At 48.9% G+C, this 12118-nt stretch overlaps 1 protein-coding gene across 1 annotated transcript; it reads right to left on the bottom strand.

The window, feature by feature from the left end:
* Positions 1-1483: 1483 nt before the first annotated feature.
* On the bottom strand, positions 1484-9916 carry LOC101120859 (myeloid cell surface antigen CD33). The gene is given in 8 exon segments (XM_042231397.2): positions 1484-1509; positions 1512-1591; positions 1593-1651; positions 5838-5913; positions 8625-8679; positions 8927-9205; positions 9408-9785; positions 9848-9916. Coding segments are annotated over 8 exon segments (987 nt in total). The 5' UTR covers positions 9882-9916.
* Positions 9917-12118: the final 2202 nt, after the last annotated feature.

Below are 12118 nucleotides of genomic sequence, written 5' to 3'. Positions count from 1 at the left end.
TTGGCCACCTGATGCTAAGAGTTGACTCACTGAAAAGACTCTGATGTTGGGAAAAGATTGAAGGCAGGGAAAGGGGACAGAGGATGAGATGGTTGAATGGCAACAACAACTAGATGGACATGAGTTTGGGCAAGCGCCTGGAGTTGGTGATGGACAGGGAAGCCCGGCATGCTGACCATGGGGTCACAAAGAGTCAGACATGACTGAGCTGACTGAACTGAACTGAAGCCCACTTGCCGCCTTCTTACCACCTTCCAGAATTCTCCTTGGTTGTCTCTTGCACCATTTTGGGGATTTATAGTTGTGAACAGAGGCAGAAGCTGGGAAATGCAACAGGAACCATACAGCTTGAAAAGCTTAAATACTTACTATTTGTCCCTTTACCAAAAGTCTCCTGACTGCTGACCTGGAATATCAGGTTGAGAAGCTTGCAAATTCTTCTGTTGGATTAAGGAGAGAGAACAATCTTTTGGTTATGGTCTGCTCTAAGCTTTAGGAAATTCTCTAAATGGCATTATTTGATTTTGCCTAGCAGGAGTAGTAGGAGGTAGAGAGGATGGAAAAAGAAAATTCAGGAATGGAGAGAGATGATGCTGGAGGTCAAGTCAGGAAGGGATCCAAGGAGAGTTCTGAGAGAGAGAGGCTGACAAACATAGCCGATGTGGTACCCAGGGACAGGACCAACCCAGCTCAGGGTGAAATGTGCAAACAAAAATAATAATGTTGCCCACCATCAAGTCAGCCACAGCCTGCCCTGCTGTGCCCTGGAAGAGAACTCAGGATGGAGAAAACAGTATTTGCCCTAGATTATTAAAAATGCATATTTAAGGAACAATTTTCCAATGGACTCAGACTTTTGCATCCTCCTATACATAGAAAGCACTAAAATCATTACCTTGAGGTATCTGATTTTGTGATTAGCAGTGATCTTTGATGTTCAGTTACACATTTGTTTTCAGCAAAACGCTTATATATCCTGGCTCCTCCTTAGCTCTACAGAGCAGCTCCTTGGAGCTATCTGAAGGCTATCTCCCAGGCTATAGTCCTCAGTAAGATCCCCAAATAAAGCATAACTCACAACTTTCAGGTTGTGTGTGTTTTTGTGTGTGTGTCTGGGTTTCAGTCAAAAAGTCACAATGTATCAAGACTTCTGTTGCATATTCGTACTTCCATTTAATCCTCACAACAGCCCTGTGAGGCTGGACTTCTTATGTTTGTTTCACCAAAGCAGAAACCAAAGCATGGTGGATAGGGGTCAGGGTAGGTGGGTCACAAGATGCTACTTTCTTAATAAATGAATGAGCATGGATGTGATCCCAGGTATCTGTGATTGCAAAGCCTAAGACATATAGCAAGAAACTTGCAGGCAGTAGTTCATGAACCCACTGCTGATGGGGATGTTAGGTCTCCAAGAATTAGCCTGTGGGTCCTCCTTTGCGGAAGATACGGACGTCCCACGCTGAGGCTCACTGCCTTCGGTGCCTCATTTGATCCTGATCTCTGCGTATCCGAGTGAGGGGCTCTCCCAGGCTTCTCCCCGCGGAAGATGATGGAGGAATAATGCAACTCCTGCTCCAACTCCAAAGAGGGGTGGCCCTGCATAACTTCTGGGGTCAGAAGATTCCTCTGACTTGGACTCCTGCTGGTGATCCTGTGCAGAGAGCAAAGAAAGGGGTCACATCAAGGTAGTTTTGGGATGAGAAGGCAGAGAGGCCCATGAAGTGAATTTGACTCTGGGCAAGCATTTATTCATTCTTCCATTCTGTTATTAAACATTTCTCCAGGATCTGTTTATGCAATCATACAACAGATATAAGGCTACAGATTGTTTCCAACTCTACAGAACACTCACATAGACCTATGTAGAAATAATATTATGTTACTGGCTCAGGATTGAATCCACATCTGCCTCTCCGGCACTGTAGGCAGATTCTTTACCACTGAGCCACCTGGGAAGCCCATGTGGAAAATATTATTATGTTACAGGAAACTCTCAAAGAATGATAGGGACAGAATGAGGGACAGAACAGGTGATTAAAACAGCTAATCCCACTAGGGGATTGTAAGTAGAAAATATGGGAGACTCTGTAAGTTAATGATTACTCGAGAAACAGATTTCAGTTCAGTTCAGTCACTCAGTCATGTCCGACTCTGCAACCCCATGGACTGAAGCACACCAGGCCTCCTGTCCATCACCAACTCTCGGAGATTACTCAAACTCATGTCCATTGAGTCAGTGATGCCATCCAACAGTCTCATCCTCTGTTGTCCCTTCTCCTCCCGCCTTCAATCTTTCCCAGCATCAAGGACTTTTCAAATGAGTCAGTTCTTCACATCAGGTGGCCAAAGCATTGGAGTTTTCAGCTTCAGCATCAGTCCTTCCAATGAATATTCAGGACTGATTTCCTTTTAGGATGGACTGGTTGGATCTCCTTGCAGTCCAAGGACTCTCAAGAGTCTTCTCCAACAGCACAGTTCAAAAGCATCAATTCTTCAGCACTCAGCTTTCTCTATAGTCCAGCTCTCACATCCATACATGACTATTGGAAAACCATAGTTTTGACTAGACGGACCTTTGTTGGCAAAGTAAAGTCTCTGCTTTTAATATGCTGTCTAGGTTGGTCATAACTTTTCTTCCAAGCAGCAAGCGTCTTTTAATTTTCATGGCTGCAGTCACAATCTGCAGTGATTTTGGAGCCCCCAAAATAAAGTCTGACACTGTTTCCACTGTTTCCCCATCTATTTCCCATGAAGTGATGGGACCAGATGCCATGATTTTAGTTTTCTGAATGTTGAGTTTTAAGCCAACTTTCACTGTCCTCTTTCACATTCATCAAGAGGCTTTTGAGTTCCTCTTCACTTTCTGCCATAAGGGTGGTGTCATCTGCATATCTGAGGTTATTGATATTTCTCCTGGCAATCTTGATTCCAGCTTGTGCATCATCCAACCTGGTGTTTCTCATGATGTACTCTGCATATAAGTTAAAATAAGCAGGGTGACAGTATACAGCCTTGATGTACTCCTTTCTCTACTTGGAACCAGTCTATTGTTTCATGTCCAGTTCTAACTGCTTCCTGACCTGCATACAGATTTCTCAAGAGGCAGGTCAGGTATTCCCATCTCTTTCAGAATTTTCCACAGTTTCTTGTGATCCACATAGTCAAAGGCTTTGGCATAGCCAATAAAACAGAAGTAGATGTCTTTCTGGAACTTTCTAGTTTTTCAATGATCCAAGGGATGTTGGCAATTTGATCTCTGGTTCCTCTGCCTTTTCTAAATCCACCTTGAACATCTGAAGTTCATGGTTCACGTACTGTTGAAGCCTGGCTTGGAGAATTTTGAGCATTATTTTGCTAATGTGAGATTAGTGCAATTGTGCAGTAGTTTGAACATCCTTTGGCATTGTCTTTCTTTGAGATAGGAATGAAAACTGACCTTTTCCAGTCCCGTAGCCACTGCTGAGTTTCCAAATTTGCTGGCATATTGACTGCAACACTTTCACAGCATCATCCTTTAAGATTTTAAAATAGCTCAACTGGAATTCCATCACCTCCACTAGCTTTGTTTGTAGTGATGCTTCCTAAGGCCCACTTGACTTCACATTCCAAGATGTCTGTCTCTAGGTTGGTGATCACACCATTGTGACCATCTGAATTGTGAAGATCTTTTGTACAGTTCTTCTTTATATTCTTGCCACCTCTTCTTAATATCTTCTGCTTCTGTTAGGTCTGTACCATTTTCTGTCCTTTACTGTGCCCATCTTGCATGAAATGTTCCCTTGTTCATAATTTTCTTGAAGAGATCTTTAGACTTCCCATTCTATTGTTTCCTCTATTTCCTCACATTAATCACTGAGGAAGGCTTTCTTATCTCTCCTTGCTATTCTTTGGAATTCTACATTCAAATGGGTAATATGTTTCCTTTCTCGTTTGCCTTTTAGCTTCTCTTCTAGTCACAGCTACTTGTAAAGCCTCCTCAGACAACCATTTTGCCTTTTTGCATTTCTTTTCCTTGGGATGGTGTTGATCCCTGCCTTCTGTACAATGTTAGGAACCTCCATCCATAGTTCTTCAGGCACTCTGTCTATCAAATCTAATCCCTTGAATCTATTTGTCACTTCCACTGTATAATCATAAGGGATTTGATTTAGGTCATACCTGAATGGTCTAGTGGTTTCTACTTTCTTCAGTTTTAAGTCTGAATTTGGCAATAAGGTGTTCATGGCCTGTGCCAGTCAGCTACCGGTCTTGTTTTGCTGACTGTATAGAACTTCTCCATTTTTGGCTGCAAAGAATATAATCAGTCTGATTTTGATATTGACCATCTGGTGATGTCCATGTGTAGAGTCTTCTCTTGTGTTGCTGGAAGAGGGTGTTTGCTATGACCAATGCATTCTCTTGGCAAAACTCTATTAGCTTTGCCCTGCTTCATTCTGTACTCCAAGGCCAAATTTGCCTGTTACTCCAGGTATTTTCTTGACTTCCTATTTTTGCATTCCAGTCCCCTATAAGGAAAAGGACATCTTTTTGGGTGTTAGTTCTATAAGGTCTTGTAGGTCTTCACAGAACCATTCAACTTCAGCTTCTTCAACATTACTGGTTGGGGCATAGGCTTGGATAACTGTGATATTGAATGGTTTCCTTGAAATGAACAGAGATCATTCTGTCATTTTGAGATTGCATCCAAGTACTGCATTTTCAGACTCTTTTGTTGACTATGATGGCTACTCCATTTCTTCTAAGGGATTCTTGCCCACAGTAGTAGATATAGTGGTCATCTGAGTTAAAATTCACCCAGTCCATGCATTTTAGTTCAGATTCCTAAAATGTCCATGTTCACTCTTGCCATCTCCTGTTTGACTACTTCCAATTTGCCTTGATTCATGGACCTCACATTCCAGTTCCTATGCAATATTGCTCTTTACAGCATCGGACCTTGCTTCCATCAACACTCACATTCACAACTGGGGATCTAGCCTGACCCAGGATCGAACCCAGCTCACCTGCCCTGGGAGGCATCTTAGCCACTGAACCACCAGGGAAGTCCTAATGACACAGATTTTGATGTAGCCACTGGGCACCTACAACAAGATGGCTTAGAGTAGATACGCAGTAATACTTTATGAATAGTCTATAATTAAAGCTATGTCACTCTTCCAACCAAAACCAGACAATGAAGTGCACACATACACGCACACAGTGATGTTGAAGACTGAGCCTGAAGGTTGCTCATGGTCTGAGAGGTGGGATGGGAGGAAGGCGTTTCAGAAGGAACTCACATTCAGTCTCAGAGTCAGATCCTGACCAGGCTGGGTGGAGATGCTGGGAGATGCAGACAGAGGTGATCTTGTGGACAGTCAGGAGAGCCCTCAGGGCTTCGAATCCAGCCTGCAGTGGGCCCCTCCGTCCCCTGTGGGAGGCAGAGCTGCTCCACTGTGCGGAAAGTGGACGGGAACTGTCTCTGGCGAGTCTCTGACCCGAGGTCCGTGTTTCCTAGTGAGAGGAAGCAGGAGAAGCATGTCGTGACTCAGGGAAGAGATGAGGTGCTGGAAGGACCAGGGTCACGACGGGGAGAGACGGGAGATGAACTGTGCTTAGGAGGAAGAATGGACAGCATTTAGTGAACATTGATCCCAAAGAAGAGGGGCATGAAGAAAAGCCTGCCTTCCCAACATCTGGCCTTAGAGGCTCTTGTCATCAGTGTGACAGGGAGCCAAGCAGAAAGGAGTTTGGGAGGAAGATGGCAGCTCTTTGGCCACGCTGAGCTGGGCAATCCCAAGGCCATCCTGGGAGGTGTGCAGTGTAATGCTGGGCAGTGAGATGCCTGCATAGCTCACCTGAAGGGTTAACCTGGGATGGCAGTTGCATCTGAGGTGCCTGCCGGCCTGGCTGTTTTCCTCCTGCAGGACCTCACTGAGAGAAGAAGAGACCAGGCTGTTTCACTCTGGCCAGAACAGGGTGCAACTGGCGCAGACTCACCCATCCCCTTCCTTGTTCACGTAGGGAGGGGGTGATAGGTGGAAGACCCCACAAACCCTCCAGAGCACAGCAGGACCTAACCTGACACCGGACAGAGGACAGCCCATACCCCAAGAGAACCTAAGCACTGCCAACCCCAACCCCACCCTTCCCATCAGCCTCCTGCTGGCCCTGCCCCACCCCGGTGGTGCTGGTTCAAGGCTGCAGCCCCTGCGCCCTGCCCTGCCCACCCTCCCCGAGGCAGTGCTCACAGGAGGCCTGAAGGCAGAGGAAGAGGCGGGATCTTGACAGCCACTTCAAGATGGACTTACCAGGACTGGCAGGGACAGAGTAAAGAACAAAGTAGGTGATTAAATCGTTAAGCCCACTAGGGATCGTAGGTAAAGAAAAAGGTATGAGAGACCCTGCAAGTTAATGGTCACTCAAGAGAGCAGTCTTGCTTAGCAACAAAACCATGCAGCTGCAGCATGAGACGTGGCCCCAATAAAATGACCGCAACATGAGACCCTACACCCTGCCCAGTGAGCTCGGTGAGAATGAGCCCTAGGACATGCTGTCTACGCACATAAAAAAATAATAATTTATGGACAGAGGACCCTTCAAAGTGAAAGACCCTCATTGGAGACGTGAATTTTCCATGATGCCACGAGCCCCAGCTTGATCATGTGGGACAAGAAGACTCCCAGCATGACAGGAAGGGGAACTAGTGAGGAAATGTGAGCGCCCACTCAAGAATAGAAGGAGGTGATCTTCTCCCTGTTTCCACCTTTCCTTTCTTTATGAGACTGTAAACCACTGAGATCTCGGGGCATGGCACCCTGGAAAATTGTAAGCCTCCTCAGTGTCCTGTTTTAATAAATCACTTCTATCTGTGACTTAGCCTCCAATGAATCCTTTCTGTGCTGAGTCTAAGAACCAGAGCTCACTGGAGCCCCTAAGAGGCCATCTAGTGATTTCAGCACCACCTTGCCACACGCCCTGACTGGCCTGCGAAGGTGGGACCAAGACAACCCACCAGCTAGACCTTATCTTGGGTCCTTCCTCCCCGAGGACTCCAGACCATTGGCTCACTGGATGCCAGACCCCATGCCTGCCCCTATCCTCCATGCCCTTACCTTCCCGCAGTTGAATGGAGTGGGGGAGGGGGAGGGGCAAGGGGAGCGGGGGCGGGGGGAGGGCGGGGGCGGGGAGGGGGGTAGCGGAGTGTGGAAAATGCATGAGTTGGACTTCATGAAAATGAAAATTCTGCTTATCAGTTGACACTACTGAGAAAGTGAAAAGCCAACCCATTTAATGGGAGAGAATATTTGCACATCATAGATCTGATATGTATGTAGTATCTAACCTGTATTTAAAAAGCTTACAATTCAACAACAAAGACAAACACTGCAATTTTTAAAATGGAAGAATGGATAAAAATGTCTCCAAATGGATAATTTCGCTTTAAAAGGAATGGCATCATTGCTCATTCCATGAACATAATTGAAATCATGACGAGATATTTCTTCACACCCAAATTTCTTTTGCAGTTTTAAAGGAAAATAACAGCATCCACAAGGATTTGGAGAAATTGGAACCCACATATATTGATGGTGGGAACGTAAAATGGTCTCGTCAGTGTGGAAAACAGCTGACATTTCCTCAAGTTTAAATGTAGAATCTACCATTTGACCCAGAAATCTCACTCCAAGGTATATGCCTGAAAACTGCAATGATCAAAACCAAAAAGTATAGCAACATTCATAGCATTGTAATAGCCCCAGAGTAGAAACAACGCAGATGTCCAACCACTGCTAAACAGATAAACAGAAGCTGGTCCATCCATGCAATGAAATATTGTTCAGACAAAAGAAATTGATACTGATACACGCTTAATGAATGATCCTGGAAATGGGTTTTTGCTAAATGAGCCACATGAAAAGGCCACAGTCTTGTAACATTCCACTTATATGAAATGTCCCCAGGCAGATCCATAGACACGGACAGCAGGTCAGTGGTAGCCCAGGGCTGGGGAGGACAGTGTGGTGAGTGACTACTGGGCACCAGGCTCTCTGGGATGATGAAAATCTGAGATGGATGGGTTTAGGGAGTAGCGAGACTTGTGCAACATCATGAATGTTCTCAAGCCAACTATTGTCTATTTTAAACTGGCTAAAACGGTCGATATTATTTTATCTGATTTTCCTCAATAAAAATAATGCATTTAAATAAGCAACGCCATGTAGAGATGCCAGCTTTCATCTGATATGGGCAAAGATCAAAGTTTTCACATATACGGCGTTGGTGAAAACAAACGCCAAAATATATGATCCATTAAAACATGCATAAGTTACAACCTATGGGAGGAAAAACTGCAGAGCTGGAAGGAGTCAGGTCGTGGATGGTGAGGGCTTTGAGGGTGGGCTCTGCCCTGGATGTCGCCCCTGCTCTTGGGGAGCAGAGGAGGAAGTGGACAAGTCCCAGGGGAGTGAGGGGAGTGGGGACAGCTGGCCAGCAGCCATGGGGACAGGGGAGCAGGGACCACTAGGTTTCACCCACTAGGGGGCTCTGGTCACTGGGGTGGGTCCAGAGTGAGGCAGGGACCAGCAGAGACAGCCCAGCCCTGAGCCGGAAGCAGCCTCGATCCTGACAGCCCAGGAGGGGACCTCCTTCCTACCTGTGCCATCCCTGCGCAGATATTGCTTCGGTTCCGTGAAGCACCTAGGACAGGAAGAAGGCATTTCCTCCTCAGTTGAGGGAAGGGTGGGAATGGAGTGAGGCAAGTGTAGACATCCCCTCCCCCACACACACAAACCCAGAAGCCACAAAAATCCAGGAGGGATAGGCTTTATGACCCTCTAGCCCCCTCCTCAGCCGGGCCTCCAGGACAAGAGCACCTCGCATCCCCAGCCTGGTCCCCCTGCCCGCACACCCTCAGGCCCCCCGGGCATCCTCACCCCCCACTCACAGGTGACATTGAGCAGGATGGTCCGCTCTGCCATCGCCCCGCTTGTGGGCAGCTTCACCTGACAGGTGAGCCTGGTGCCGTGGTCCTGGGGCCGTGGGGTGAGGGTGAGCACCGACGAGAAGGGGGTCCTGGGGCCCAGGGAGCTGGGGGCAGCTGACGTCCAGGAGAAGATGGGGGGCATGGCCCGCTCACAGGCCCAGGGCACAGAGCAGGTCAGGTTCCCCGGGCGGCCGGGCTCCAGGGCCCCCGGGCTGAGGACGAGGGGCTGGTGGGTGAGGGCTGGTGAGAGGAGGGGGCAGATGGGAGGTCAGGAGGAGGCACTGAGGTGTGGCCCCCCAGAGAAGCTTCAGGCTTCAGTCCAGCCCCTCCCCCTGAGCCCCCACCTGCTTTACCCTCAGTGCCTCCCAGGAGGGGCCCCCACCAGCCCTGCCCTGGGACCCCCATGACCCCCACTCTGGCCTCTCCCAGATCCACTGCTTACCTGTCACATTCAAGAAGAACAGTTCAGACCTGTAACTCCATTTCATAGTTCCTCTTTCCACACGAAAGTAGGAACCTCTGTCTTTCTTCCTGGCGTCTCTGATCTCCAGGGAGCAGTTTTATTCCTGGGGGTCCCCGAGGAGGTGGAATCGGCCCTGGGTCTCCTTCTGAACTTCATGATCTAATTTGTTTGTGGCCACGGGGGCATCCATGGATACCTCGGCCCCTTCCCGGAACCAGTAGCCGAGAGCTTGGTCAGAGTCTCTCCAGCCTTCCCTGGGATAGTAGACGGAGCAGGGCACGCGGACACACAAGCCCTTCTGCACCGACACGGCCCGCGGCACGTCCAGATGGTATCTCGGATCCTGAACCAGGGACCCTGCGAGGAATCGAGGATCAGCCGAGCCCCGCCCCGCCGACCCCGCCCCGCCGTCCACTCACCCGCCCATAGCAGCGTCGGCAGCAGCGGCAGCATGTCTGAGCAGGAGGGTGTCTGGGCGTCCTGTGTGTGAAAAGAGAAGGGAAGGGAGAGGGAGGTAGGGCTGCAGGGAGACCCGAGGGAAGCTGGGGAGGAGCAAGAGACTGTTCACAGAAGAGGAACTTCAGAGCCGGAGCTCCTCCCCCTCTACACACAGCGGACGGGACACCCCTGGGTCCAGAGACCCCGGAGACCTGCCCAGAGAGGAGCAGACAAGCAGGGGCCCCCTGTCCTGACCCCATCTGGGGCTCATTCATCCAGCAGTGCAGTGGGGATGAGGAATGTGGCTTATGAACCTTCAGGCCTCTGGACCTTGGTGGAGGCGCCCCCTGACCTGTCACGGGTGCACCAGGGGCGTGTGCAGACCTCAGAGGCATGTGGGGAGGGGGAATGTAGTAGATGTCTCAATGGCTGGGTCCTGCTGCCCTGGCCAGGGAGGGTCACCCTGTTGTCCAGACTGGTGATTCTTACCCCTGCCCCAACACGCCAAGGGACATTTGGATATTGGGTGAAACTGTCATCTGATAGGTCTGGACAGAGGCCAGGGAAACTTCTTTACATGCTATATTCCACCCCCAGCCCCTACTCCTGCGACAGAAATCATCTAACCCCAAAGTCAACAGTGCTGAGACTGAAAACCCAGTGACTGGGACCTAGTCCAGACCCTAGAGGGGTTCCAGGTGTGGAGCTGACATTGAGCAAGACCCTAAAGGCCTTTCCCAGAGACAGACCACCCCACGTCCCCTGCCTCTCATTTGTAAAAGAAAGCTTTAGCCTCCTAAAGTGAACGTGAAACTGTTAGTCACTCAGTCGTGTCTGACTTTGCACCCCATGGACTGTAGCACGCCAGGCTTCCCTGTCCTTCACCATCTCTTTGAGGTTGCTCAAACTCATGGCCATGGAGTCGGTGATGCCATCCAACCATCTCATCCTCTGTCGTCCCCTTCTCCTCCTGCCCTCAGTCTTTCCCAGCATCAGGGTCTTTCCCAAGGAGTCAATTCTTTTCATCAGGCGGGCACAGTAGAGGGAATGGGAAGGGCCAAGCTCTTTTCTAGGATTGTCTGATGCCTAGGTTCTCTCTTTCAAGGAACCAATAGCCCTGTGAAGCAAGAGGAAGTCGTGACAGAAGCGTATGTGTGTGCGTGCGTGCATGCAGAGGAGGAACCTCAGACCTTCTCTTATCACAGCTTTGCAGTCTTGAGAGATGGTGCTCATTTACCCATCTTTCAGAGAGACGCTGCAGTCCAGAGAGGGCAACTAACAACCCAAGGCACTTGAGAAGCCGGGACCTGCTGCCGCCTCTCCTGGCTCTGCATCCTGTCCTCTGGAACCTGCTCTGGTACCGGGGGCTTCCCTCATAGCTCAGTAGGTAAAGAATCTGCCTGCAATGCAGGAGATCTGGGTTTGATTCCTGGGTCGGGAAGATCCCCTGGAGAAGGAAATAGCAACCCACTCCAGTATCTTGCCTAGAGAATCCCATGGACAGAGGAAACTGGTGGGCTACAGTCCCTGGGGTCACAGTGTTGTAGCCACGCGTTCGAGAATCAAACTCACTTAGAAGGACATCGCAGATAGTGGAGTGTGCAGTTCATTACACCGGCAGATACAAGGCAGAGTCTGCTCTTAGCCAAGGACCCCAACCAGTTTTTGTGAAAACCTTATATACTCTAAGTGTACGTCCCCAAACCCACCTCTCCAAATTCCCTGAAACTAGTCTGAACAAAAGAAAAGGAATACACAATCAAAGTTAACTCTTGATTCATATGCCTTAAGCGTAGGTAGTTAACAGTGGACAATTATCAATAGTGGTCATACTCCAATAAGCATAATAGATGTATGATTCTATTCGGTTATACAAATAATTAGGGTATTCTTTTAGGGGATGGGGGCCCTGGGGCTCTTCCTTCCTGGGGGCCTGGTTTTCTAGTTGGTATGTCGTTTCCATAGATACTGGGCAGATAGTTCAAAGTCCACAGTCGGGCCCAAGATGGAGTCCTGCTTTCAAGATAGAACCAGTTGTTTCTTCCTTCAACAAGAGTCGGACACGACTTAGCAACTAAACCACACCACCCTGCATACCAGGGAGAAAGGCACTCCGGGGCATGTATCGGAGTTACTACTCTTCATCACTTGCCTGCGTGCTCAGTCACTTCAGTTGTGTCCGACTCTCTGCGACCCCATGGACTGTAGCCTGTGAGGCTCCTCAGTCCATGGCATTTCCCAGGCAAGAATAC

Source organism: Ovis aries, chromosome 14 (assembly GCF_016772045.2).
Source record: "Ovis aries strain OAR_USU_Benz2616 breed Rambouillet chromosome 14, ARS-UI_Ramb_v3.0, whole genome shotgun sequence".
NCBI lineage: Eukaryota > Metazoa > Chordata > Mammalia > Artiodactyla > Bovidae > Ovis > Ovis aries.
Note: the sequence above shows the minus strand (reverse complement) of the source record. Positions and strands in the feature narration are given on the sequence as shown.